The sequence below is a fragment of the Giraffa tippelskirchi genome, chromosome 11 (assembly GCF_054371585.1).
Source record: "Giraffa tippelskirchi isolate mGirTip1 chromosome 11, T2T-mGirTip1v1.2.pri, whole genome shotgun sequence".
In the NCBI taxonomy this organism is placed as follows: domain Eukaryota; kingdom Metazoa; phylum Chordata; class Mammalia; order Artiodactyla; family Giraffidae; genus Giraffa; species Giraffa tippelskirchi.
Window position 1 is genome coordinate 121,476,463 of NC_137285.1, and position 25,092 is coordinate 121,501,554.

Below are 25,092 nucleotides of genomic sequence, written 5' to 3' on the forward strand. Positions count from 1 at the left end.
TGTAGACTGGATGACTGACTGTATAAGTATAGATCTTGATACATCAATGGATGGAAATATATACATTGTGATTCATCTGGGATCTGCTCTTCAAAGATATATTTACATCTATAAAAATATAATTTTGTTTGTTTACATCTACATGATTTTAAAACAGCACTATAATCCTAATTTTTCCTGAGGACAAAAACAGAGCATTGCTTTATTCCAATCCACCCTGTCTCTCACTTTCTTCCAGAAGGAATCCTTCATTAATTTTTTTAAAATTTTGTTTCTGGTGTTTTATTTTTGGCTACATTTTTAAGTAATATGATCTTATTAAAGAGTGTGTATTGATTTCATATTTTTCCAGATAAGGTCAGTCATATTAGCTCCCTTACATGCTCCCCCATATCCAAATGTAGTTACCTCACTATTTTGCCAGAGAAGGCAATGGCAACCCAGTCCAGTACTCTTGCCTGGAAAATCCCATGGATGGAGGAGCAGCCTGGTAGGCTGCAGTCCAAGGGGTCGCTAAGAGTTGGACACGACTGAGCGACTTCACTTTCACTTTTCACTTTCATGCATTGGAGAAGGAAATGGTAACCCACTCCAGTGTTCTTGCCTGGAGAATCCCAGGGACGGCAGAGCCTGGTGGGCTGCTGTCTATGGGGTCGCACAGAGTCAGACACGACTGAAGTGACTTAGCAGCAGCAGCAGCAGCAGCAGCACTATTTTGCTTCTGCTTCCAAATTTAAACAAAACACTTAAATATAACTGTATTTAAGCAATAATATATAATCTCTTTCTACTCATCTTTGGAGGATAAACACATAAATATTAATACCATTTCCTCCCATTATGCCATGTTTAAGATATTTATTGAAATGTGGATATTTATTATTTCCTAATATATTATATGAGGAGGGCATGGCAACCCACTCCATTATTCTTGCCTGGAGAATCCCCACGGACAGAGGAGCCTGGCAGGCTATGGTCCATGGAATCGAAAGAGTCAGACATGAGTGAGCAACTACGCACACACACGCAATATGTTATATATGTGTTTTGAAATAGAGATATTTCAGATTTTATTCAAGAAATTATTTGTTAATGTTTGATACTATTCTAGCACCAATTTAAAAGTAATGACAATACTCATTTTGATTATTTTATCACTCTTTCATATTTTGAAAAATCAACATATCATTTTAAAAGAGCATGTTAAACAACCTAGAAATCAATTGTGAAAATGAACAGTATCACTTGAAGTATTTATTTAAATAGCTTGAGGTTTATGTGGTTTATTGAAATATCTTATGCTTTATTTCTGCAGGTATAATTAACAGGAAAAGTGTTCAGGTTTCCAGATGGTTGAATATTATTTTTTTGTGGGCATGCTGCATGGCACGTGGGATCCTAGTTCTCCCACCAGAAATTGAATATGCACCCTTTGCAGTGGACGCATGGAATCTTAACCACTGGACCTCTGGGGAAGTCTCCAGATGCCTGAATATTTATAGGTGTGACGAAAGTGCAGAAACTTCTTTCAGAGTCATCTTAGCCAAAGTAAATATATTCAACATAAGTGGATATATTAAGAAACAGAATCCAAGAATGAATTTTTCTAAGCATTGGGATAAAAATAGAAAATAATATTCTTAATTTTCATTGCCACTTAATCAACGACTGAAGCTTTCTAGACTGAAATAATTCTAGTAGATCTTACTTTTTAATAGCAGTTATTCATTGTCCTAACTCTGAATAGTTATTCAGATAGAGTTGAAAACATTCTAAGGATCCATTCCTCGATGTAAAGATGGCTAGAATTAATGCTGCCCCACAAGAGTTAGATGCATTATATTCTATCTTAAAAATCTGTGTTTTTCTCCCAGTAGAGACATTTAGAAACTGATTTGGGCTGTGCTCCCAAAAAATATCTTTATGGAGCTTATAAACAGTAGCTGGTTCCAGCCATCCACTCTCCTTTTAACAGGCATTCCTGGACTGGAAGCTGTGAAAATATGGATCTCTATCCCACTGTGTATCACATACCTAACTGCCCTCCTAGGAAACAGCACTATCCTCTTCATTATCAAAACCACCTCTAGCCTTCACGAACCTCAGTACATCTTCCTGTCTATGCTGGCAACCACAGATGTGGGTCTGTCTTTATCAACTCTGCCTACAGTACTCAGTGTCTTCCTCCTGAATCACAGAGAGATTGAGTTCCACTCCTGCCTAACACAGATGTTCTTTATACACACCTTCTCCTCCATGGAGTCAGCCATCCTGCTGGCCATGGCCTTTGATAGATTTGTAGCTATTCGCAACCCACTGCACTACAAAGTAATCTTAACCCATTCTCGGATTATGGGGGTGGGGCTTGCAGCCATGATTAGGGGTGTGGTGTTGATGGTACCTTTGCCAATTCTGCTCAAGCGATTGCCCTTCTGCAAGGATGTCATTCTATCACATTGTTATTGCTACCACCCTGATGTTATGAAGTTGGCGTGTGGCCCTATCACAGTCAACATCATTTATGGGTTGTCACTTGTCCTGTGCTCCTTTGGAGTTGACTCTATGTTCATTGTCATTTCATACAGCCTAATTTTTAAAACAGTGCTGCGTATTGCCTCCAAAGATGGTCAGCTCAAGGCACTTAATACTTGTGTTTCCCACATTTTCACTGTCTGCATCTTTTATGTACCACTCATTGTGTTGGCTCTAATTCATAGGTTTGGTACATTCACATCTCCTCTTCTTCATGTCACCATGGCCAACCTCTTCCTCTTCTTGACTCCTGTTCTTAACCCTTTGGTCTATAGTCTAAAAACAAAACAGATAAGGTTCACAGTGCACAAGGTATTCAAGAGCAGGAAAAACTTGCTCACGTAATCAAATATGAGTTATATAAAAAAGCTAAACGGATAAAAACAGAGTAGAATGGTACTTGGTAGGGACTGAGGAGATGAGGAAATAGGAAAACTTTGGTCAGAGTGCACAAACTTCTAGTTATAAAATGAGTAAATTCTGGGTATCTAATGTATAACATGGTGACAATAGTTAACAATAATGCATTATATACTTGAAAATTGCTTAGAATACATTTTAAGGGTTCCACCACAAAAAGGAGATGATAATTATGTGACCGTGTAGATCACAACAAACTGTAGAAAATTCTTCAAGAGATGGGAATACCAGACTACCTGACTTGCCCACTGAGAAATCTGCATGCATGTCAAGAGCAACAGTTAGAACTGCACATGGAACAACAGACAGGTTCCATATTGAGAAAGGAGTATGTCAAGGATGTATATTGTCACCCTGCTTATTTAACTTATATGCAGAGTACATCGTGAGAAATGCTGGGCTGGATGAAGCACAACCTGGATGAAGATCGCCAGGAGAAATATCAATGGCCTCAAATACACAGATGACACCACGCTTATGGCAGAAAGCGAAGAAGAACTAAGAGCCTCTTGATGAAAGTGAAAGAGGAGAGTGAAAAAGTTGGCTTAAAACTCAACATTCAGGAAAGTAAGATCATGGCATCTGATTCCATCACTCCATAGCAAAAAGATGGGAAAACAGTGGAAACAGTGACAGACTTTATTTTTTGGGGCTGCAAAATCACTGAAGATGGTGGCTGCAGCCATGAAATTAAAAGACGCTTGCTTACTCCTTGGAAGAAAAGTTATGACCAACCTAGACAGCATATTAAAAAGCAGAGACATCACTTTGCCAACAAAGTTCCATCTAGTCAAAGCTATGGTTTATCCAGTAGTCATGTGTGGATGGAGAGTTGGACTATAAAGAAAGCTGAGAGCTGAAGAATTGATGCTTTTGAACTGTGGTGTTGGAGAAGACTCTTGAGAGTCCCTTGGACTGCAGGAAGATCCAACTAGTCCATCCTAAAGGAAATCAGTCCTGAGTATTCACTGGAAGGACTGATACTGAAACTCCAATACTTTGGCCACCTGATGTGAAGAACTGACTCATTTGAAAAGATCCTGATGCTGGGAAAGATTGAAGGCAAGAGAAGAGGACAACAGAGGATGAGATGGTTGGATGGCATCACTGACTCAATGGACATGAGTTTGGGTAAACTCCAGGAGTTGGTGATGGACAAGGAGGCCTGGTATGCTGCAGTCCATGGGGTCACAAAGAGTCGAACATGACTGGGTGACTGAACTGAACTGACTGGCGGTATTAACTAATTCTACTATGTAAAAATTTTGCAATATATAAGTGTATCAAATACATACATTGTATGCCTTATACTTGCAGAATGTTACATGTCAGTTATAGTTCAATAAGACCAGGGAAATTTGTTTTGTGATTTTCAAAAAGAAGAAAAAAATAATAAGCCTAAAGAATAGAATCAAGGGCACAATTGGCAGACAGCAACAGAGTCATAATAAAGTTCATGCTTCTTCATCAGCAAAAATGGATATATTCAAATAGAAATTTTACATGAAATAAATTATAAAATACAGATAAAATCAATGTTCAAATATGAGGCAGACAAAAATATGTCATATTGTTGGAGTGCAAGAAAAGCGGATGATTTCACCTACACTTTAAAAACTTTCCTTCAAATTACACAGTAATTGTGATATAAGATCCTCATAGGAGAAAATTAATCCCTAGATAAATCTAATTTAGGTGTATCTGAAACTAATAATGATTTAAATGTAGATGTAATCTAGAGATTAAAATGGAGCAAAATTCATGATAAAATAGATTAGAATTGACAGATACTGTGAGGTAAGGGCCTTGGAGAAATTCTTGATGAAATAACAATTGTTTGCTAGGCAAGGAAATATGCCTAATTAAGTGCATGCTAAGTCGCTCAGTTGTGTCTGACTCTTTGCAACCCTCTGGACTGTAGCCTGCCAGGCTCCTCTGTCCAAGGGATTCTCCAGGCAAGAATACTGGAGTGGGTTGCCATGCCCATCTCCAGGGGATCTTCTCAACCCAGGGGTTGAACTCGTGTCTCCTGCACTGCAGGCAGATTCTTTACCATGAGCCACCAGGAAAGACCCTAGTTAAGTGATACATATACTATTCTAAGAAACATCTGGATGTCTTACTGTTTCATGTCAAGAGTACTAATCTTTCCACTCCAGTCAGTCATTTACAGGCCAAAAAAGAAGTAAGTGATAATTAAGGATATTCTCAGATTATTACTAAATTCCATTTATTATTATGAGAGGATAAATGCTTCAACACCATGCACACAACCCTGGCCATATAGTGAGATTAGAAGCTTGGTTTTTGTCTTCTGTCTTTTTTGATTTTTTTGTATATGTATGTTGTATTAGTCATCTTAGATAAAAGTTTTAATTTTAATTGTGCTTACATATTTCCATTCGAGAAACTGAGAGGCCATGTAATACATATTTTTTCTTGTTTGGTTGGTTTGTTGGGTTTGTGATGATCCAAACATTTCCTCTGTATTTTTTTAATGGAATTTATGAAGAGAATTTTATCTCTTCCCATTCTCCAAGTTGCTTTAGCACACAAGAATTGGACCTCTAGCTGGAATTTAAGGAGTTATAACTCAAGTCTTTGGTGATATACTGTTTTGTTTATATCTCATTTATGGGGAAAGCAGGATCCTTTGTCCCTTCAAAAGCAGACATGAAAACCTATCAACTCCTATCTTCATTTGCTGTTGCAGAAGGGGGTCTGTATGTAAGGGTTACTTCAAATGTTCACTTAGCTTTTTGAAAATATTGAAAACCATGAATTGTAGGCTTTAAAATGATATTATGGAATATGAATTATATATTTACTCTTTAATTAATAGTTATAAGTTTTTGAAGAATGCTTAAAACTGTATATGATTGAAACTGTAATAAACTAAACTATCTACAAAAGGATGGAGGATGATAGCAAGTGTGATAATAATTGTGTTAGGAGTGGGGAGATTGTGAGTGATTCAAACACTTTTAAACGTTCTAGACTTTTAATGAACCTGTTATGTTTGTTCATATTTGCCCATCTAAGATTTTAGTTATGTTATTATAATAATTTAAATTTTCCATACATTTACATTTAAAATCTTAAGTTAAAAGTCTGTGAGCAGCCTAGAGTGGTGGGAAGAGGTGGGAGGTGCGAGGGAGGTTTAAGAGGACGGGGACATATGTGAACCTTTGGCTGACCCATGTTGATGTATGGCAGAGGCCAATACAATATTGTGAAGCAATTATCCTTCAATTAAAAATAAATAAATTTATTTAAAAAGTCAGTGAGCCTAGTTTATAAAGATTCTAATAATATCACATAGTAAAAAACATCATAAATAACACCTTTATAGTCTTTGACCTATGTCAGGACATTTTTAAATATGAAACAAACTCTGTACTTATTTTAAAGGATTATTGCAAAGGCAGGAAAAATTGATCAGTGGAGACAAAATAGCTCAGTTAATCATTTATGAGATTAAAAAAAAAATGGGAATTTAAATGGTCTGTGTATGGCCTTGTCACAGGTAAGGAAGAGGGCGTCACTAAAGCTCATCTATGTCAAATGGGGAAGGGTGGTTCCTTGCAGTAAGCTGCTTCCTAGACTAAAAAAGTTAGAGAACTCTTAAACTTTGCTGTGTGCACATTAATCATGGGAAACCTCACAAAAATGCAGTTGGAAAGCCAAAAGGGGCAGCTCTCATGCTTGATGTCAATACAGACCCTGACCTGAAGATGTGCTTTGTGTATCCAGCAGGAAGTAACAGTAATTTATTGTTAGCAGGAGAAGAAATATTTTCTCCTTGCCTGGCACTAGCTCAGTCAATGAAGACTGTCACCACTTAGCCAATAAAAAGCTGCTATACTACAAATTCCATTTCCTCCAATTTTTTTGTTGTTTTTAATACTCCCCCACCCTGCCCCCAACTTCCCCTTCTCTGTAAAAGTTTACTCTCTTATGCTTTATGGAGAAGGCAATGGCAACCCACTCCAGTACTCTTGCCTGGAAAATCCCATGGACGGAGGAGCCTGGTAGGCTACAGTCCAGGGGGTCGCTAAGAGTCGGACACGACTGAGCGACTTCACTTTCACTTTTCCCTTTCATGCATTGGAGAAGGCAATGGCAACCCACTCCAGTGTTCTTGCCTGGAGAATCCCAGGGACGGTGGAGCCTGGTGGGCTGCTGTCTATGGGGTCACACAGAGTCGGACACGACTGAAGCGACTTAGCAGCAGCAGCAGCTTATGATTTATGGGGATTGCATGCTGTTTGCCATAATTTCAAGTGCATGTGTGTGTGATTAGTTGTGTGTGGGTCTGACTCTTTGCAACTCCATGGACTGTAGCCCTCCAGGCTTCTCTGTCCATTGAATTTTCCAGGCAACAATAGGGGAGCAGGGTGCCATTTCCTACTCCAGGGAATCATCCCAATCCAGGGATCAAACCCATGTTCTCCTCTGTCTATTAATTGGCAGGAGGATTCTTTACCACCCAGGCACCTGGGAAGCCCTTAATTCCATGTAACCAAATTGCAATTCTTTGCTGCTTCTGAACAAACCCGATTTGCTGGTAAAATAACTGGTTACATTATTATTTTAGATTAACAGCTGTATTCCATGGTCATTGGGCTCAGATAACATGCATGCATGCTCATTCTTATCTGATTCTTTGTGACCCCACAGACTGTAGCTCACCAGGCTCCTCTGTCTGTGGAACTTTCCAGGCAAGAATACTGGAGTGGGTTGCCATTTGCCAAATATACTATACTCTTTATATATAGTAATGCATTACTACTCATAAATACCCATTTTATACATAAGCAAACAAAGGCACATTTCATTAAAATAATTTGTTAAAGGCCACCAAAGTGCCCAAGGTTAGTGGAGCTTTGACCCCAGGCAGTTTGGCTACAAAATCTTGGCTTTTATTATTGAACTCAGTGACTCTGTAAACTCAGTCAAAAAACATGGACTTGTATTTTTAAATATATTACAAATATATTTCACGAGCATGGACTTTTTTTTTTTTTCATTTAGCAAGTTCACAATTTTGTGAGTTTTTATGTTGTTTCTCAGTTGCTCAGTCGTGTCTAACTTTTTGCAACCGGATGGACTGCAGCACGCAAGTATTCCCTGCCCTTCACCATCACCCGGAGCTTACTCAAAACTCATGTCCATTGAGTCGGTGATGCCATCCAATTATCTCATTTTCTTTCATCTGCTTCTCCTTCTGCCTTCAATCTGTCCCCAGATCAGGGGCTTTTCTAATGAGTCAGCTCTCATCATCAGGTGGCCAAAGAACTGTAGCATCAGCTTCAGCATAAGTCCTTCCAATGTATATTCATGGCTGATTTCCTTTAGGATTGACTGGTGTGATCTCCTTGCAGTCCAAGGGACTCTCAAGAGTCTTCTCCAATACCACAGTTCAAAAGCATCAATCCTTTGTCACTCAGCCTTCTTTATGGTGCAACTCTCACATGCACACATGACTTCTGGAAAAACTACAGTTTTGACTATATGGACCTTTGTTGGCAAAGTAATGTCTCTGCTTTTTAATATGCTATCTAGGTTGGTCATAGCTTTTTTTCCAAGGAGCAAGTGTCTTTTTTTAATTTTATGGTTGCAATTAACATCTGCAGTGATTTTGGAGCCCCCAAAAATAAAGTCTGTCACTGTTTCCACTGTTTCCCCGTCTATTTTCCATGAAGCGATGGGATCAGATGCCATGATCTTCGTTTTTTGAATGTTGAGTTTTAAGCCAGCTTTTTCACTCTCCTCTTTCACTTCCATCAAGAGGCTCTTTAGTTCTTCTTCACTTTCTGCCATAAGGGTAGTGTCATCTGCATATCTGAAGTTATTGATATTTTTCCCAGCATTGCAGCTTGTGCTTCATCCAGCCTGGCATTTCGCACAATGTACTCTGCATATAAGTTAAGTTAGCAGGGTGACAATGTACGTTCTTGACGTACTCCTTTTCCAATTTGAAACCAGTCTGTTGTTCCATGTCTGGTTCTAACTGTTGCTTTTTGACCTGCATACAGGTTCTTTACGAGGCAAGTAAAGTGGTCTGGTATTCCCATCTCTTGAAGAATTTTCCACAGTTTGTTGTGATCCACACAGTCAAAGGCTTTAGCATAGTCAATGAAGCAGATGTTTTTCTGGAATGCTCTTGCTTTTTCTATGATCCAGTGGATGTTGGCAATTTGATCTCTGGTTCCTTTGCCTTTTCTAAAGCCAGCTTCAACATCTGGGAGTTCTTGGTTCACAAACTGTTGAAGCCTAGCTTGGAGAATTTTGAGCATTACTTTGCTAGTGTGTTAGATGAGTGCAATCGTGCAGTAGTTTGAACATCCTTTAGCATTGCCTTTCTTTGGGATTGGAATGAAAACTGACCTTTTCCAGTCCTGTGGCCATCGTTGAGTTTTCCAAATTTTATGGCATGTTGAGTGTAGCACTTTAATAACATCATCTTTTAGAATCTGAAATAGCTCAGCTGGAATCCATCACCTCAGTAGCTTTGCTCATATCGATGCTTCCTAAGGCCCACTTGACTTCGTACTCCAGGATGTCTGGCTCTAGGTGAGTGATCACACCACTGTGGTTATCTGGGTAATTAAGATCTTTTTTTGTAAAGTTTCTGTGTATTCTTGCCACCTCTTGCTAGTATCTTCTGCTTCTGTTAGGTCCATACAATTTCTGTCCTTTATTGTGCCTATATTTGCACAAAATATTCCTTTGGTATCTCTAGTATTCTTGAAGAGAGCTCTAGTCCTTCCCATTCTATTGTTTTCCTCTATTTCTTTGCATTGTTCATTTTACATTGAAGTATAGTTGATTAGCAATGTTATGACAGTTTTAGATGTACAGCAAAGTGATTCAGTTATATATATATATGTATCCATTCTTTTAAAAATTCTTTTCCCATTTGGTTGTTACATAATATTGAGCAGAGTTCCTTGTACTATACTATAGGTCCTTGTTGTTTATCCATTTTAAATATAGCAATGTCTACATGTTGATCCCAAACTCCGTAACTATCCTTTTGCCCTCCTTCCCAACCCGCATAACCATAAATTCATTCTCTAAGTCTGTAAGTCAGTTTCTGTTTTGTTATAAATAAGTTCATTTGTATCATTTCTTTCTAGATTCTGCATATAAGTGTTATTATATGATATTTCACTTTGATTTACTTCACTGTGACAATCTCTATTTCATTCATTTTAATGGCAGAATAATATTCCATTTTATATATGTACCACATCTTTATCCATTCCTCAGGGACTCATATCTATAAATGACAAATCTATGATAATCTACAATTCAGTTTTGTTGTAACAGTCTATGTGTGTATGGCTCTAAAGGAAAACTCATCAATAACTGAACTGGTATATTTTTGTCTGTTTTGGGGGATCTTCTTTCAACAATCTTGAATTCTTTAATCTATCCAAAAGAAAACTAACTAGCATGCTTTAAATTTTTCTGTCAAAACTGTTCTGGCTCAACTTGCATTGTCTCAAATGTGTGACAGTGTTTTTCACATTGAGTATAATTGAGATTGACATTTTTAAAGAAGTTTCTTGAAAAACATATTTTTAACTAAAAATAATAAGTCCTAATCTCTTGTCCTCATACTATTCCATTCACACAGGCACACACTCTCAGACACATGCACACTCACAGATACAACACTAAATCTTATTGTGATCTAGCTACTTCCATTATCTCTTCACAGGAATGTTTGTACACTGAAACTGTTTTCTCTGTATAAAGAAAATGAAAGAATATTTTTTTTCTGGCCTGATTTCTGTTCACTTTTAGCACCCCAAGCTTATTCTCTGAGGAATTCTGTGATCTCCTAAGACACTGTAAGACCTAGCCAATCCTCAAGGGATTTGGAAGAGCCAGATGGCTTTTTGACTAAACTTTTCCACCTGGAACATGCTCCAGCAGTGCCAAAACACTACAGCGTGTGAATAAATGCTCCAACCAATGTCCCGAGTTCAGCTACCCTGTTGTAGGTGCTGAGACCCCAAATGTGATCTAAGACTTTTCTGTCTAAACTTTGAGTGTGAAGACCTGAAAGCAGTAATTTATTACAACTCAGAGGAAGTTCACAGGAAAAGGTTGGTTAAAACTGAAAGGAAAAGTGTTGTCACAGTGACTGAATTTAAGGTCAACGAACCATTAATATTGCTTGTGCCCTTATAGTGCTTCCTGTCATGATTATCATGTTAGACTTTATTTTTCACATCTTCCCACATCCTGAAGTATTGTTTTGAAGCTGATATCCTTCCTATTTTTTGAACATCTCCATTTCCACAAGCTCCCATTATTCACTTTTTCCTTTTCTCAAATACTTTTATCTTTCCCAGCATTAATTCTCTACCATGGAAGGAACAGATACAAAGTTATCTAAATATTAAATGTAACATAAATGATTTACGATAGTACTAACTACCCTCCTTATGAAAGGGAGGCAGATTCTCACATTCTTTATTTTGTAGGGATATCTGAGGATAACACATAGGATGAAAGTTACTAGGTAGTTTAGTCTTACTGCTCCTTGTACTGGGTCCATGGAGGCATTCTGCCACTTCCAACAGCAAGTAAAGTCCTTCCTGTCTTCCTGCCCCAGGACCAGTTCAGAGAGACCAATGCTCCACAGCTCTAAGATGGCCTGGAAAAAATAAGATTCTATACCTAAGCGTCTTCTTTATTTCAGGTTCCCCAAGGGAAATTATATGATACACTGTATATTTTCTGAAAGCATACTTTAGGAGAATAAGCCAGCCCTCCTATGTGTGTATTGTGCGGCATGACAAATGACAGAATTGTGAACTTGAACAGCGCAGTTGTTCTTTTGTATTCTAGTGGAAGGACTTCACAAAACTAGGGCTTTGAAAGGAAGATGTCCTTGCTTTCCAAATCCCCCTCCTTCCTGCTAAGCCCTATCCACCTTCCTTCTTTCTTACAGCTCTCAGCTTCCAACAGTGCACTCTCTGCTTATCTGCTTAAAGTCTTACTTTAGTGGCAGTATGATAGGATCCCTCTGGTTCATTCCCCTGAGGAACAAAATGGTTAAGCTGCTAACCAAGACCACAAATCTACTATATTATAGGGGTGGTGGGTGCAGGAGTCTGATTTGGGGATTTCTGATTCCAGAGCTTAAGCTCTTAAACCCTGTTTCAAATTGTCATTTTTATTCCTGCTGTCTTGCAAAACTGACTCATTGGAAAAGACCCTGATGCTGGGAAAGACTGAAGGCAGGAGGAGAAGGGGATGACAGAGGATGAGATGTTTGGATGGCCTCACTGATTCAATGGACATGAGTTTGAGCAAGCTCTGGGAATTGGTGATGGACAGGGAAGACTTGCATGCTGCAGTCCATGCGGTTGCAAAGAGTCAGACACGACAGAGTGACTGAACTGAACTGATCTTGCAAAAAGCTAGTACTGTTTTTGCTGTAACTTATACTTTATAGTTTACCTTTGTCCACCACCAGTTTTGTACTACCCATTCAATTCTAGACACCACCTCTCATACTTGATTCCTGATGCTCTAGTCTAAAACCACTTTTACCAACAATCTTTCTAACCATCAGTTACAATATGGGGGATTTCTCAGTTCTTCAGCTTCAATTATAGAATATTTGCCTTCAATAACAACTGAAATCCTCTCATTTTTTGAATGCTGGGAGAGTTGCCTTCAGTTTTCTTTTAATCTTTTAACTTGTTACTATTATTTCTTAATAGAAATAGTTGATTACTATTGCTCTTTTTCCTTCTCCAAATTCCTGAAAACTATGTCTACTAAGCATTTTTAGCCCTTATTCTCTTGACTACCCTTTCCATTATAGACATCATTTATTCCTAATTTTAGTGCTAGCTCTCAGGGCAGGCCTCTCCAAGATACGGTACAATGGTATATTGATTATTTTGAATTAAAGTTACTTGAGAAACAGCCAGTGTAAGAAAACCTTTCTCTCTGCCCCTGAAAGCAGGAAAGTATCTCATGTGAAAGGTACCCTTCCCTTACCAAGAGAGATATTCTATCACCAGAGATAGGGATTCAGGGTGAGATGCCTGTGTTAATAAAACTTTCCCCTCCTTGACAACAGCTATGACCTCTGTGTGAGTGATATCCCTTTTTCCATAAACAATTTCTACCTCTGCCCAGTCCAGTCCTTCTAACTCTCAATAAGGCATTAGAGACAATGCTAGAAAATAAATGACTGATACAGTGCTTTTAAAATGGACTTTTTTTATCCAAACACTCTCTCTGAGAAAGTTTAGTTCTTGTTCATGAACTGCCTAAAATGTCCTTTCATGTCATTCTCTAAGCCCAGAAACTACGCTCAAAATCTTGGTGTAAAATGAGAGACAGGGAACTTCTTCCCCTTTACATTGTCAATTAAATCCTGTTTGTTTTTGTTGTTTGTTTTGCTTTCCTCCACTTAAAAGTGCCCTTGTCTATGTCTCTCTCTGGTGGATCAAATACAATTGTGTAGGTTCTCACCACTTGACCTCTTAGTAAGTATAAAAGTAGCCAAGAAGTTTGCAGTAAATCCAAGCTGTCTTTAGCACTGATGATTTTGCATTCTGATACTCAGTAAACCCCTAATTATACCACATCCTCTTTACCCCGACCTATGGTTTCCAACAAGACGCCCTACTGTCTATTTTCTCTTATTTTATTTTCATTTCTTTTTCAACTCATTTCATTCAGAAGCATATTCCTCGTGCCCTGCCCTAATAAGTCTTATTCTGATGTCCATACTTTTGCTATTTTTCGCTTGTTCATTTTTGTTTTTGTTTATACCTTTACTCTTATAAGTCAGTGAGCCTGGAATTAGTCAGCCTGGAACAAGTGATTTCACTTGTTCTAAGTAAAATTTTTCATCACCCAAATACAAGCTCATATTTGGTTCTCTCCTTGAATTCTGCTATGACTCTACAACTCCTCATTTAGTACCCTTTCACTGTATGCCTACTATTTTTATTTATTTTTTATAACTTAAAAAGAGTGTTATTGAAAGAACAGAGTAGGACAGAAAATTTAGGTTCTAATACTGACTGACTCAAAGTCACATGACCTTGGGAATTTGTTTATCCCCTAAGTCTGTTATGGAGAAGGAAATGGCAACCCACTCCAGTATTCTTGCCTGGAGAATCCCATGGACAGAGGAGCCTAGTGGACTACTGTTCATGGGATCACAAAGAGTTGGACACGACTGAGTGACTAAGCACACACAAGTCTGTTAAGAAGATTTTAGTTTTTGTTTTCCTTTGTTTTCATTTTTGTTTTGGCTTTGAGACAATAAACCTGGCTTCCTCTTTTTTGGAGTGAAGTCATTATCAAATAAAATAATGATTGAGGAAAAATTACTGATTAAAGTTCTGTAAATAACACAGTGAGAGATCATTTTATAATGTCTTTCTCTGTTCCTAGTTTTGAATTGATGCTTCTTCTACCAAGTGTGTCATACTCTGCAAGGAACTTTAGAGAAGGGATCATAAGTTGCATATCATTTGTATCACCTAGAGATCCTGTCAAATTTTATGGTACAAATTAAGTGCTCAACAAATATTTGGTAACTCTGTGTTACTCAGGTTTCTATTGTTCTGTCTCTCACTGTACTTATTTGAAGGAGTTTTGGTCACAAACAGTTGCTAATTTGTTTCTCTTTTATCAATTTTGTCACCTGATGCGAAGAGCTGACTCATTGGAAAAGACCCTGATGCTGGGAAAGATTGAGGGCAGGAGAAGAAGGGGATGACAGAGGATGAGATGGTTGGATGGCATCACCGACTCAATGGCCATGGGTTTGGGTGGACTCTGGGTGTTGGTGATGGACAGGGGAGGCCTGGCGTGCTGCTGTTCCTGGGGTCGCAAAGAGTCAGACACGACTGAGCAACTGAACTGAACTGATCAATTTTGTCTATGCCAATCTTTATTTATTGTTTCTTTTGTTTATACAATTTGTTTCTCTCTCTTTTCAAGCAAGAACTTTCATATTCCCAGAAGTAGTCATGAATATTTGTTGTATGATTGGAGAATATTCAATTCAAGTACAGAAAAGAAGACAGTGGAGTAGATGAAAGCAATGATCTGCATTAAGCATACAAATTGAATAAAATAGTCCTTTTGAGATTTAGGTAGAATATATGGTATTTGTTAAGTACTATTATGAAGAACAAATAAGTAGCTGATAAGACATAGGCAACGTTAATAAGTTATAGTAAATATAGATAGTGGCTAAGTTGTAGGTCATGTTAGGACATGCTAAATACAGAATATATGAAATATATGATAGAACAAACATGTTATTTCTAGATAGAAAATGAATAGAAAAAAATTAGAAGTATGATAATGCCATGCCTAAAATGATAGTTATTTTATAAATATCTAAATCAGTCACCCATTAATAACATCAATTGTGGTTTTGCTCTGGTCCCCATGTTCTCAGCCCAAGAAATATGGGAAGAATTTATGCATGTTGGGCAGCCTTATTAGTGAAAAATTAAAGCTGTGGCCATACATACATGATGCTATTGTGAGTGAGCATGAGTGCTGGCTCCAAGGACTTTTCACTTGTGTGGTTACCTTGCTCAGACCTCACCTCTTGTCTTTCTAACACCATCAGCAGAGACACAGAACATATGAATATTGCATAATCCAGCATTCAGTACTGCAGGCTTTCCTTCCCATTTGTACACTGTTTTAAATGTGTTAATAAATCCCATCTTTACCCTCATTTCCAATGCATTGTTTTGTTTTATTTTATTTTATAAAAGAATTTTTTTATGCATACTATTTTTAAAGTCTTTATTGAATTTGTTACAATATTGCTTCTGTTCTGTTTTTGTTTTGTTTTGATTTTTGCCACAAGGCCTGTGGGATCCCAGCACCTCACCAGGGACTGAATCTTCACCCCCTGAGTTAGAAGGCAAAGTCTTAACCACTGAACCACCAAGCAAGTCCCCCACTGCATGTTTTAAAATGACTAAATTAATCATGTGATTTGTGAATCTTCTTTTGTTCTGTGAGATCTTTCTGTTTAAAATCCTTTGGCATAGTTTACCTGGCAGTGTTTGGATGTTACCAATGCATCAACAAATATACCTACAAAACAGTTCCGAATGACCTAAAAATACTACATAGGCTTTTTGAATTAAACTAAATTCAACCCTATTCAATTTTCTCTTCATGCAACAGAACTTACCTTCCTCTGCCTCTAAATTCTCTTCAACTATGGAATGAAACTGAGTTAACTTTACTGCTTGACTTTCTACACATACTCTCTTTTTTCAAGTTTCACCATCATGTCTATGCTCAACAGCACCCACCATCAACCACCCTTCTTCCTTCTGTCAGGAATCCCAGGGCTGGAGGCATCTTCTAACTGGATCTCCATTCCATTGAGCATCATGTATGTGACTGCCATCCTGGGGAACAGCATCATCATTCACATAGTACACAAGACTCCCAGCCTTCAGGAGCCTCAATATGTATTCTTGTCCTTGTTAGCCGCCACTGACATAGACATGTCAGTCTACACTGCCCACTGTTCCTAAAGTCTTTATTTTCAACCATCGAGAGATTGAGTTCCATGGTTGCCGGCTCAGATGTTCATCATCCACACCTTCTCTTCCACGGAGTCAGCCATGCTGCTGGCTACGGCCTTTGACTGTTTTGTGGCCATATGCAACCCACTATGCTAAACCATAGACTTGACTCCCTCCCGCATTTCTCGGATGGGCCTGGGTGCTGTGGCTTGAGGGGTAGCAATGATGATCCCCTTACCCATTCTGCTCAAACAGCTTTCCTTCTGTAAGAATCTTGTTCTGTCCTACTCATTCTGCTTCCACTCTGATGTGATGAAGCTGGCATGTGGGTCTATTCGTGTGAATGTTATCTATGGGCTGGCCTTGGTACTCTGCTCCTTTGGGGTAGACTCTGTCTTTATTGTTCTGTCTTGTGTTCTAATCTTGAAGACAGTTCTGGGAATAGCTTCCAGGGAAGGATGCCTTAAGGTGCTCAACGCTTGTGTCGCCCACATTTTCACCATCTTCATTTTCTATGTGCCACTTATTGCCTTAGCCTTGATCCACAGAATAGGCAGGTACCACTCCTCTCTTCCCCACATCATCATGTCCAATATTTTCCTTTTTCTCACACCTGTCCTGAACCCATTGGCTTATAGTGTGAAAACAAAACGGATTAGAAGTGCACTAGGTAGACTGTTCAAATTTAAGACAAGATAGAACAGAGTAGAAGTATTTTGAGTAAATGATCATAAGGTCAAGGATATTGTAAAAAGAAACAGGAATAGACATTTATTTCTTGTGTGTTGAGGTCCTCCCTTTGGTATGCCTCTGTGTGATTTTGCTTCCTAGGTGACTCAAAATGGTAAAGAATCTGCCTGCAAAGCAGGAGACCCAGGTTCAATCCCTGGGTCAGGAAAATCCCTTGGAAAAGGGCATGGCAACCCACTCCAGTATCCTTGCCTAGAGAATTCCATGGACAGAGGAGCCTAACAGGATCCAGTCCATGGGGTCGCACACAGTCAGACACAACTGAGTGACTAACACTTTCACTTTGTATAATTTTACTACAATCTTTTGGAAGTAGGAGATTTCCTTTTAGTTTTAAATATTAGATCAGGGAATATATTTCTAAAGGTTCCTTCACCTTTGCTTTATGTTTCTCATCCCTAAAGTTCACATCACTTATCCAGGAGCCCCATTTCAATCCAAACAGTTTGACAAATATTTTCTGTATGAGAATCCTTCATATATAGTTATATGGCTCAAATTTGATTAAAAGTAAGATATTTATATTATTATACAGAGAGTTATTATCTTTGGTGGGTTTGAGATATCATAAAGGGAAATAGTCCAAATGGGAGATAAGAGGTTTTATTTTTATATTTTTATTGAAATCTATTTTATGATTTTTCCTGAAACAACATTAATCTAAACTTCATCTGATACAAAAATACAATAAGAGATTAAAGCAAAAATATAACAAAACTTCTGTACCTAAAATTTGCCAACTACGTAATCATACTTAATTTTCTCAGGTTGTATCAAATTAGATTTCGTATTAATTTGAGGATAAGTATGTATCAATTAAAGTAAAATCAGGACTCTATAATTTATCTGCTATGTATCCAGGGAACATAGTGAGTGACCATTAATGTGCCTCAATGTGAAAAGGAGTTGATAATGTTACCTATTTTCTAAGGACATTGCAAGAAGAAGTGTGCTATGCCATACATAACTTATTTAATATACTTACCACAATGTCTGGTATATAATAAATGTTCAATAAATATTAACCATTATATTACAAGCTAAAAATATGATAAGGACAAGGGTCAAGCCAGGATTTAAAGATAAGTCTGAAAGAATAAAGTCTTTATTGCCCAGATGGTGATATAAAAGATGACCAGCAAATAATACAGTTGCCCTGAAGTTCAAAGACATAATTAGAGGTTAATTTTAACATGTTTCTTATGTTGAAATATAAAATGTATGTATTTGTAAATGTTTACAAGAATTCAGACTAGGTTGCCTATTTTATAACTGTGTATATCATATATTTATCTGCTCAGTATTGTCACCTCAAATCAGAGAGAGGCATTAAGTTATTTATTTATGCTAACGATGCCTTAAAATTAATTATCACAGAGTAGAGCCAGGTATTACTATTCCATTCATTTTTAATTAACTAAGTGGACATTAACTCATGAATCTATTGATTCAATAGTCATGTATAATTGTTCTTACTTACCATCTTTTGTCTTTTGTTTGTTACACTTTCTCATGTTCCCCCTTATATTTTATCTTTACATAGCTATTCTTCCACTATATGCCATCACATTAGGGGACAAATGAATCAGACAAAATGCTCTCATTTAGATATTTAGTACATAGTGAGTGAGACAAGAATAAAATTGTCATACTTTAAGGCAACAACATGCCATTAAGACAGAACATGCCATTAATTGTTTAATTATTTAACTTACAAATAAAGCAATTTATAAGTAAACTGAAATACCAGAATGGGGCACAGATTAAATTAAAGTACCTTAGGGACCCAAGCTTTAGCACTGAATGTCATTATGTCCCTTTTTCTTTCTGAAGCAATCCCTCATATCTGCTTTTATCTTGTTTTATACTCATTTTTTTCCCTAATGTAGATAATCACATAACTGGGGAAGATGTTCTGTAAATGGTTTTGTGTCCTTCCTGTCCAGTAGAAAGGGAAATCTTAAACTCTTTATAGCATACTATGTAAAGGGGGAGAATTTTTTTCTTCAGTTTTTAATCTCTGAAGTTGAAAGGTCAAGAGAGGGATTTATTAGAATATTGTTATTATTGGTCTCACTCAAGCTGTACAGAGAGGTAAGGAGTTCCTCAAAGGAAATTTGTCTGCAGTCTTCAAAAAATGGAACAATGCTGAGAAATGATCCCCATTTCCTTATCATCATACTTAAGAGCGTCAGATAAAACGTTTTTGAGTGGAAAGAGTCAATAAAGAAAAATATTAAATCAGATTTTTAAACTTGTAGAAACATACTAGAAATCAGAATTTCATTTTATGTTTTGAGGGTACTCACAATATTTCTCAAATGACCTCTCAGTAAGATCAAAGATTATCCATTTATATACATTTTACTTCCTCTATTCTGTGAATATATAACAGATTTCAGCTAGACAAATGCTTTTGAAATTGAGATAGATATTAAGCTTCCATGGGCTTTCTTTTCATGATCTTTTTCAGTCTTGCAGGCAGAAGTTTCTAATAAACGCAGCCTTCAATGGCTTACTTTCCTCCTAATTTACATAATTTAAACCAACTCTCCAATTCACTAATTATATTTAGTTGAATGGTCTGCTGCTGTTCCATGATTTTCATTAATAGAATGGAAGCTATATGAATATTATAGTTTTGCCTTCTGTATGACTCTGATGCCTTACTAAATATGCTAGACAAATATGAAAAATATTTTGATTACTTTAGCGATCATTTTGAAATTTACTTAGAACTTCCATAAATTAGTTTGAGATTCTTGCTAAAACTATTGTATGTTTTTTCATTGCCATTGACAATTAAGTCTTTTATTTGTTTCCTAAGCTAATTCAGCAAGACTAGTCTTCATTTGTTTACGACTACCCTCAAGAGTTGACCCCAAGAGAATAATTCATTTTTCTCTTGGAAAGTTAGAGAAAGGAGTTGCATCCTTATTTCAGAAGCCAAAATGTAACCATATATATTCTCAGTATGGAGTGGGAAACCAAACAAAATCCAAATAAAGTATGAATTCTGAATGAAGCAGCAGGATGAGTAAGAATAACGATTTCTCACATTCTTATATGTTATTTCTTTTCACACAGCTCCTTTATTTTTTGTTAAAAACCATCATATTGAGATATCAACTAGTACTCCAACCCTAAGAGATGGTCAGAAATATTAAGCATATAGTCATAAATTTATTACCAATTTAAAATTTTATAATGCTTCAACTTAAACCACACGGCAATTAAGAATCAGGTGAAATCTTGTTTCCTCAATAAAATCAGCCCCCTTTGATCTTTTAAAATCCAGCATCATACACTTCAATTTAGCAGTTGTGAATACATGACTTCATCCAACTCATACACCAAAAACATTGAACTTGAGTTTCTATTGCCATTTCTCCTTACCACTACCAGTCATCACTCATGATCAGTTGTGATCATTTATTTAAGCCCTCTGCTTCTCTTTCCCTCCATAGTTAGATTAGCTTGAGCGAAAGGCCTGAGTCTTTTTATTTTTGAATTCATGGTGCCTAACATACTATTTGGCACATAGCAGATCCTGAACAGCACTTTTTAAATTGGTTGTCTCTTCTGATATAGAGAAAAATGTCATTCTCCAGCAATGACACGTTGCACCCAAAATCACTTGTGCAGAGCAGCCTGGATCTGCCTGGATTTGAGACTGTAGACAAGAGGGTTGAGCAGTGGTGTCATGAGGAGGTAGGCATTACTCATGCTGGTAAACAGAACTGGGGAAGTGTTCTGAGTGTAGCGATGCAGCACTGCCAAGCTGATGAGGGGCAGGTAAAACACAAATACTGTGCATAGGTGACAGGCACAGGTATGCAGTGATTTCCAGTTTCTGTCTTGATTCTCCAGCTTTATAACAGTGGCCAAGATCTTCACGTATGAAACTAAGATGAAGACAACATCTACGGTAAATGTGAAGAGGACAAACACCAATCCATAGACACTGCTAAAAGTGACATCCCCACAGGCCAAGTTCAGCATATCAGGGTAGTAGCAATACCAGTGTGAGAGGATATTGGCCCCACAGAAAGGGAAGGTCCTGAGGAGGAAAGGCAGAGGGGCCACAAGGGCGGCACCGCATATGACAGCAGCTCCACTAAGGCAGGCGACAGTAGAGTGGGTCAGGATTCTGGTGTAGTTCAGTGGAGTGCAGATAGCTACCAAGCGGTCAGAAGCCATGGCTACCAGGACACCTGATTCTACAGAGGAGAGGGTGTGGATGAAGAACATTTGGGTTAAGCAGGCGTCTGGGCTGATGTAGTGGACATTGAACCAGAAGATAGCCAAGACACTAGGCATTGTGGACAATGAAAGGCCTAGGTCAGTAAGGGCCAGCACGGCCAAAAAACAGAACTGAGGTTCATGAAGATTATGTTCTGCTTTAACTAGGATAAGCAGAAGAGCATTTCCCATAAGGGCTAAGAAGTACAGGAGACAGAAGGGAATGGAAATCCATATTTGGGCAGCCTCCAGACCAGGTATACCAATGAAGGAGAAGGTGGGCCAATTAGAAGAAGTGTGATTAAAAGACCACATGGAAAGGTGTAGGTCAGACTGAAGTCCAAGATGCTTCTCACCCTATAAAAGAGAGACTGTGTGTCAGGAAATCTGATTAAAAGCAAACTGATTGCCTATACATAGAGTTACAAAATTAAGACATGAAGAACTCAAAATTGAGTTTATATTTATATTTTCATAATCATTCCTCTTGACATTATGAATGGCAACTAAGCACATGAAAAAATGTTCAACATCTTTATTTACTTGGAAAATGTAAATAAGTACAAAAGGATACCATTAGAATGGCTAGAATTAAAAATACCTGAAAATACTCTGTGTTGGTGAGCATGTGGAACAACTGGACTTCTGATGGGATGCAAATGGTACAGAGCCTCTTTGGATATCAGCTTGGCAGTTTCACATAAAGTCACTTGAATGCTTGTCAAACAGTTAACAGTACCCAGCAATTTCACTTCTAAGAATTTGCCCAAGAGAAATAAAAACACATATCCATACAAAGACTTGTACACAATCAAATGAGCTTTATTCATGATAGCAAAAAAAAAAGGAAAGAAACCATCATACATCAGTGTTGAATGGATGAACAAATTGCCAAGATCCATAAACTTTAAATTGAAAAGGACATGATTCCTGATAGAGGCAATAGCATGAATGGGTCATTTATACTCTGTGAAAGAAGGCAAATACAACACATCACATACTCTATGATCTCATTTGTATGAAATTTTAGAAAAGACAAAATCAGTGATAGTTGATCAGAGATTTCAGAGATGAAAAGGGAGTATAAAGAAACTGAGTACAAATAGGCAGGAAATGACTTTTTGGAAGATCAGTGTGTTCCATATATCACGGCTGATGTACTAATCGCATGATTTTACATGTTATTTAAAACTCATCAAATTGTAGTTCATTAAAATATATTTCTTTACGATATCTTCCCTAATTCTTTCCTTTCAGTCATTCAAAAAGGAAATGTCACTGTAGTTTGTGAAATAATTTGATCTCCATTACCAGAAATTGATTAATATCTGGGATGGGTATCAGGCTATTTTATTTTATACATTCAGCAATTTGATTCCCTCTAAGTGGTCCACATGCTACATAGAAAAACAAATTAACTGTATCCATTTTTATGAGCAGTAACTTTTTCATTTTTCCTCCATTTCAAAGGGCTCTAAATCTCTACATTTATTTTCTTCCTAAGAAACTTAAGAGTATTTCTGTGTTACTCTTTGGCTTACATTTATGCTTTTTCTCTTCTGTTATGGTTCATGTAAAATTTCTGAGCAATTTGAATATTCTAAAGTCTCCAATTAACTCAAATTTTCATACTCAATCCAGATACCTTTCTTAATATGTGTTCAACTGATACAAAGACATATCTAGCCAGTTTCTTCACAGGAAATTCAAATATATGCCCTAAGCATAAGAGTTAATTTAACCCTTTCCAACCCATACAACTTTTTCATGTATTTTATTCAAAAATATTATTGATTGACTACGTGCTCAGTCATGTCTGACATTTTGTGACCCCATGGACTGTAGCCTGTCAGGCTCTTCTATCCATGGAATTTTCCAGGCAAGAATATTGGAGTGAGTTGCCATTTCCCTCTCCAGGGAATCTTCCTAACAGACAGATCAAACCCACCTCTCTTGTGACTCCTGTATTACAGGTGGATTCTTTACCACTGTGCCACCTGGGAAGCCCTAGTATTGATGAGACTATAGCAAATGTAATGCCAGTTTATTTCACTGTTGATAATGTAGTTGTGAAAAGCAAAGTCAGGAGACAGACTGTCTGAGTTCAAATGATGGCTCCATTCTAAACGGTAATCTGTCTCTGGCTGTTATCTTTCTGTGCTTACTTCTGTCTTTGTATAATGAGGATATCAGTATCTACTATCCCTAAGGTTCTAATGGGAAATGACTAAAAAAATGCCTCACTATAAAAGAAGCCACTTGCAACGTAGGACACCTGAGTTCAATCCCTAGGTCAGGAAGATTCCCTGGAGAGGGAAATGGCAATCTACTTCATTATTCTTGCCTGGAAAATTCCACAGAGGAGCCTGGCAGACTCCAGTCCACGGGGTCACAAAGAGTTGGACATGACTGAGCGAGTGACACTTTTACTTTTTTCACTTCATATATATAGAAATATCTATACATAAGTTTTCCAGGTGGTGCAAATGGTAAAGAACCTGCTTGAGAATGCAGGAGACTTAAGAGACGCTGGTTCGATCACAGGGTTGGGAAGATCCCCTGAAGAAGGGCATGGCAACCCACTCCAGTATTCTTGCCTGGAGAATCCATTGGACAGAGGAGCCTGATGGGCTACAGTCTATGAGGTCACAAAGAGTTGGACATGACTGAGCATGCACATGACAGATAGAAATACTATTTAAAAAGTGAAAGTGAAGTCGCTCAGTCGTGTCTGACTCTTTGAGACCCCATGGACTGTAGCCTGCCAGGCTCCTCCATCCATGGGATTTTTCAGGCAAGAGTACTGGAGTGGGTTGCCATTTCCTTCTCTGGGCGATCTTCCCAACCCAGGAATCAACCCAGTTCTCAACTCGAGGCTACTGCTATTAACTCTTAACATTGCTCTTCACCTTAAAAAAACACTAGTAATTTCTTATCTGAAAGCTCTACCTCTAGTATTTTTCTTTTAATACCTTGTTTCTACACTTTTCATAGTAACTTTCTAAAATGTCAGCAAAACTACATTATACCCTTTTAAATATTTTCCCATAAGCAACAAAACAAACTTAATTTCCTTTGGTTCTTTATTACGACGCACAATATGTTTACAAAATGGACATGCATAGTTCTCTAAGTTCATTACTAATATAAATGACATCCCTATGCTCTGTATTTTGTTGCAATAATTCTGAAGGTGCTGGGAGCCCTAGCCTTATACATTATCATTCTGTGTCTTTATACCTTTGCTCAAGACAAGCCCTCTGGCTGGATCACTTGGTCCTCCCTCTCTCTTACATACCCAGTGAATTTCTATTTAGTCTTGAAAAATTAATCTCAGATACTACGTCTTCTAGAAAGTATTTCTTATATTTCTGCCCTATTAATTAATCTGCAAGTATTTGAGATCACATGCCTCTTTCTCTAGTGAGGTTTTTTTTCTGAAAATATTTTATGTACTATGATAAATGATTTTTATAAATGAATAACTTAACAAAATGACTGAGGCAAGTTGTTTGATTTCAATAATTCCCAGCTTTCTTTTTAATAAATTTGTAATAAAGATGCTATATTAAATGTTGCTATGAGG

The 25,092-nt window shown here is 37.5% G+C and overlaps 2 protein-coding genes, 1 long non-coding RNA gene and 1 pseudogene across 3 annotated transcripts in view; 2 read left to right on the forward strand and 2 right to left on the reverse strand.

Annotated features, from left to right (window-relative positions):
* The window catches only part of LOC145525717 (uncharacterized), a 141,327-nt gene that overhangs the window by 73,485 nt on the left and 42,750 nt on the right, over positions 1-25,092 (reverse strand). The window lies entirely within an intron of this gene.
* LOC145525671 (olfactory receptor 51A4-like) lies at positions 262-3,909 on the forward strand. Its single transcript, XM_081539198.1, has one exon. It carries the CDS (start codon positions 1,924-1,926, stop codon positions 2,875-2,877), a length of 954 nt encoding a protein of 317 aa, XP_081395324.1. The 5' UTR covers positions 262-1,923; the 3' UTR covers positions 2,878-3,909.
* On the forward strand, positions 16,272-17,213 carry LOC145526374 (olfactory receptor 51I2-like; annotated as a pseudogene).
* Positions 20,898-21,821, reverse strand: LOC145525702 (olfactory receptor 51G2-like). The gene has a single exon (XM_081539223.1). The coding sequence runs from the start codon at positions 21,819-21,821 to the stop codon at positions 20,898-20,900; it is 924 nt and encodes a 307-aa protein (XP_081395349.1).